The following is a 4749-nucleotide window of genomic DNA, read 5'->3' on the forward strand; positions in this document are numbered from 1 at the left end:
ACCGAGCTGGCACCGCATAATAAAACTGCAGCTAGAAGTTTTATTTAACAACAAAACTATGTATCACCATCACTATAAACATTTCACCACAGTTTTTGTAAATTTTTGTTGAATAAACCAATTAAATTACATTTTTTACTTCGCGAAACTAAATTTGCACTGAACTTGACGAATAACTGTTTTCCGCACAAAATGGTGCCGCAACTTTGTAGTTGTAAACAAGGCTAACGCTATGTACACAGCGCCACCTGTGAATGATGTATGTCATTCACAATTAAAATCGTTTTAAAATCATGAAATAAACAATTCCTTGGCAATATAAAACATTATTATTATAAGTATAATTAATTTCATTAAAAATCTTTAAGTTTTTTCTCCAACAAATCAATATATTTGCACTTTAAATGCAGCCATCGTGAATGGCTTGTCAAACATCTGATGTGAACAGCACCAACGTGACATGACAGTTCGTTTTATTGAACCAGCAAGAAAACAAAGCAACTCAATTTAATAGCTTTCAGCGCGCTTTCAGTTTTATTAAATATTTTTACTAAATAATTGTCATATAAATAAATAGTTAATAGCAAATAAAATGGATGCTTTGAAAAAATCGCATGAAATTCAGTTGCAAGTGCGCAATAATGCGGAGGAGATGCGAAACACACTAAATGATCTTTATAGTTGGGAACAGGAAATGAAGGCCAAAGAAAAGGAGTTACATCGACGTCCAGCTAACGTGGATAAAGAAGAGGTATGTAAATGAATATTATTTAAATAAATTATGTATAATAAACTAATAATATTTCTCTTAAAAATGAGCAGCAAGTAAATGTGCCAATACGAAGTCATGTTCTTGCAGACAAACAACCTGCGCAAAATAACAAACAGCAAAAACAACAACAACAGCCAAGTTCTAGAACAAACTCCGTTGCCAAGGATAATGATAATTCACCCTCGAGTTCCAGCGGTAGTAAGCATGCGATTTATTTGTAAATTGTACATTTAATTTATTTGTGTTTTCTATGCATGTAATAACCAGCCACAACACCTACGGAAAAATTAGAAAAACCGCTTGATGTCAACGAGGAAAAACGTAAACAAGCTAATGAAATAAAAGATAAGGGCAACAAGCATGTTAAGCTGGGCGAATATGAAAAAGCTATTAATGAATACACCAACGCAATTGATATATTCCCAGAGGATCCCATATACTTTTGCAATCGCGCGTTGTGCTACCTGAAGTTGGAAAGGTTAGTAACAATTATGAAAGGAAATGTGTAAAAAAAATTGTTACATTTCTCACTTCTTAAAAACAATGTTAACATTTTTTTACTTATTTAGATATAATGAATGCATTGAAGATTGTGAACAAGCCATAGAAATCGACAGTTTATCCGTTAAGGCTTACTATCGGCGCATGCAGGCGAATGAGTGTCTCGGCAATGATATGGATGCGCTTAAAGATTGCACGACTGTGCTTATGATCGAACCCAAAAATGGTGAAGCGAATAAAAGTTTGGAACGCATCAACGAAAGATTACGAAAAAATGGTGAGTACAAGCCAATTTTGAGTAGTGTTATGAGACAAAAATGCTTAAGAATAAAAATACTAATATTAGTCGCGCCGTTTATATAAATATATATTGAAAATATATTTTTGTCCACTGTTTGCGACACCGTCTGCTTAAAATTTATGTTATTATATTATTTATACTTTTCTTTTTTTCAGTAAAAAGCGCCAAGGGTCCGAACTTTAGCGCGCCGCGTGCTGACATGGTTGACATACTGCCAATTGATAAGCCGCCATACAAACGTTCAAATAAACCGCTTCGACGTGTACCCATCGCGGATGTGATTGGCCCAAAAGATACAAAAAATTGTGAAAATACTAATTTGAAAATCTCCGATGAAGATATCGATAAATTATTTAATAGTAATTGTGGTCCATTCGTCGAAGTTAAGAAGTCTAATAATGCCGTTGACAAAACGCCCGGCCAACCTGCTGCAGCTTTGAGTAAAGTTACAAATAAATTTAATGAAAAACAAAATACCAAAGATGACCAAAAAACCTCAGTGATCGAAGTGAATCGATCAAGCGCGACGGCCGGCCGGGATGTGCAATTACTGAGTGGAAACGTAAGCGCATTTTTTTCCTTTTTCACCGCGTTAATTGCTATATTGATACGATTTTTTGACGCCATTAAACAGAGTAGCCAAAATTTGTTTAAACGCAGACTGCGGAAATAAGTCAATTATGTATTTATTACTATTTATTTTTCAACTTGTTAGCAAATATGTAGTATACGCTTTGTGGGAAATCTAATTTATGGTTAATTGTTTAATTTATGGGTAATTGTCAATGAATAATGGTGCCAAATAGCAAAAGTAGTTTGTTAGAAATTTCAAATGTTTTAGTGCCAATCTAGTGAAATGCCAAAAAAATTTTGAAAGCACAAATTTTTATTATATGTTAACGATTTCATAGCCATTATTATTAAAAAAAATCAAACAAAATATAAAAAAAATTATAGATTTTACAAAATCAATAACAAATTGGTTATAAAAATATTTGTTATAAGTAGTATTATTAAATTAGTTTGTTTACTGGTGATTTGTTTTGTGTTTATATAGTGGCTATAAACTTAATAAATTGTCCCAAAATAAAATATGTGTTTAAATTTAACAAATGCGTCTTGTATGTTTGTATGAAAGTTTATTTCATTGTCACGTTGTTGAGTTCAATTGAGTTAATTTAACAGTTTGCTTGAAGACAATTCATTGTATTATTGTTTTATGTTTTTAATTTTATGTTTTACTTTTACATTTTTTTATTGTAATTTATTTTTATTATTTTTTTTATTAAATTTTTATTATTAATTTTTATTATTAATTTTGTATACTATTAATTTTTTCTACATTTAATTTTTATGTTAACATTAATTTAATCACATTTATTTATATTTTTATTGAAACATAATAATTTATGTTTTCATTTTAGCGCCCCCTACCACCTCCGCCCACATCTACAGCGCAATTTTACTCGAATTGGAAAGAATTAACGCCTGCGCAGAAGTACAAATACTTAAAGGTATGTCCGTTGCTGTTTTATTATTTAACATTTTTGTAATTACTGTTATTTTCCAACAAATATTTAAGTTGTTATTTCTTGAGCCCCTTTTTTTAATGCTTTTTACTTTATTCTTCCTTTCACAGAGCATTAATGTGACGCAATTACGTAAAGTACTCGGCGCTGGTTTCGATTCGGACACGCTTACGGACTTGTTACACACAATGCGCGACTTCTACTTAGTGCAGAAAGATGCAGCCACCGCTAGCACACTTTTGGAAATCAGCAAAAATAATCAAGTTGGCATATTATCACTGCTTATGTCGGCTGATGAACGAAAAAGTTAGTAAATAGTACCTTATTCTGGTAGTATATGTAGCAGTGGTTGTTGTTGTAGCAGCATTTTAAAACTTTTTTCAAAAAAGTTTTGTTGAACGTTGCTAGAGTGACAATCTTTGATTGCTTCTTTATATAATATTTTGAGGTTATGTAGTACCGCTTCTGTGTTTTCTCTAAAATATTTTTATTTTCTGTATAAACATAAATATTTATTAATATTTTTTTTCTCTATTTCTTCCAGTTATCACCGATATCGTCAGCACTATTAAAGAGAGCAAAGAAGCGGAACAAATTCTCAAAAATTTTAATTTACCTTAAATTTAATTTCGAACAATGTATTGTGCGCGAGTATTCATAATTTAATTAGCACACATATTAATTAAGAAAATGTTTATGTCTGCAGTGCAAACGTAAACATTACTACAACGTTTATCCTTAAAATAAAACAATTGTGGAAATTCACTCTAAAAATTTATTTAATGATCGTTTCATTTTGAAAATTTTAAAAGGAAGAAGTCTAAATAGACCAGAGGATAATTTTTTAAAGTAAAAAACACCATAGTAAGATAAACCCTCTGAAAAAGCAAGATAAAATAACAAAAATGTAAGGGAAAATTATTTAAGGACGATTTATGTTCGGGAAGGCGAAGGGTGGTTGGATTTTTAAGGGTTAATAAACTCCGGGTGCGAAGGAAAAAAGTTTTATAGCAAAGGAATAGGTAATAAAAATAACTACAATTTTTGTATACACACTTTATTCACATAACCTCAAAATGTATGAGATTATCCGGACTATCTAAAGTACAGCTTCTACAGGTATGGTATGGTATCATGATTAAGACATATCTACAAACACTTTCCTGTCTTTTTAAAACGATGGATGCATAGGGTCTATCTTTATCTGTTATAAAACAAATGTTTGAAAACTTCATTTTAATGGAACGAACTTTTGGTACCCATAATTATAGCCAGTAATGTGCCTTCCCATGCGTTACCTAGGTTATTGTTGTTGTAACTGTGTATCTAGAGACTTATCATCGAAGTCGGGTCCACGTAACCGGAACGGACCCGGATTTTTATCCGATCAAGGAATGTCAAGCCGACAGCATTCATCCACATTATTTCAGAAACTTTTTTTTTGCCGCTACAACAACAACAACAACATCATTGAAGCCATTCATCGGGAAACTAGCTGTGTCGAAGGGGTTCTTATTGTTCTAGCGACCAATTTCTGCCGAGTTCGCAGTCCTTTGCCAAATAAAAAGTTCAGGTCAGTTCAGGTTACGCAATAGTCTGTTCTAAGTAACGGTTCTTGGGGTTATACCGGAAGAATACATCCCTGA

General features: G+C 32.0%; 1 protein-coding gene across 2 annotated transcripts; it reads left to right on the top strand.

The window, feature by feature from the left end:
- The first annotated feature begins 466 nt into the window (after positions 1-466).
- LOC126757508 (RNA polymerase II-associated protein 3) lies at positions 467-3881 on the top strand. Of its 2 annotated transcripts, none has more exons than XM_050471479.1 (8): positions 467-751; positions 823-970; positions 1040-1250; positions 1342-1550; positions 1730-2136; positions 2999-3088; positions 3214-3409; positions 3648-3881. In XM_050471479.1, the coding sequence occupies exons 1-8, from the start codon at positions 593-595 to the stop codon at positions 3722-3724; spliced, it is 1497 nt and encodes a 498-aa protein (XP_050327436.1). In that variant the 5' UTR covers positions 467-592; the 3' UTR covers positions 3725-3881. The 2 variants fall into 2 exon arrangements, with proteins under 2 accessions (XP_050327436.1, XP_050327437.1); XM_050471480.1 differs by having other exon boundaries at positions 823-967.
- The last annotated feature ends 868 nt before the right edge of the window (positions 3882-4749 follow it).

The sequence above is a fragment of the Bactrocera neohumeralis genome, chromosome 4, assembly GCF_024586455.1.
Source record: "Bactrocera neohumeralis isolate Rockhampton chromosome 4, APGP_CSIRO_Bneo_wtdbg2-racon-allhic-juicebox.fasta_v2, whole genome shotgun sequence".
Taxonomy (NCBI): Eukaryota; Metazoa; Arthropoda; class Insecta; order Diptera; family Tephritidae; genus Bactrocera; species Bactrocera neohumeralis.

What these genes read in the sequence shown, in the direction of transcription:
- LOC126757508 (XM_050471479.1), top strand. Translation starts at nt 593, where the DNA reads ATGGATGCTTTGAAAAAATCGCATGAAATTCAGTTGCAAGTGCGCAAT. An exon ending in CTAACGTGGATAAAGAAGAG is followed by an intron (nt 752 to 822) that starts GTATGTAAATGA and finishes AAAAATGAGCAG; the next exon opens with CAAGTAAATGTGCCAATACG. An exon ending in ACCCTCGAGTTCCAGCGGTA is followed by an intron (nt 971 to 1,039) that starts GTAAGCATGCGA and finishes TGTAATAACCAG; the next exon opens with CCACAACACCTACGGAAAAA.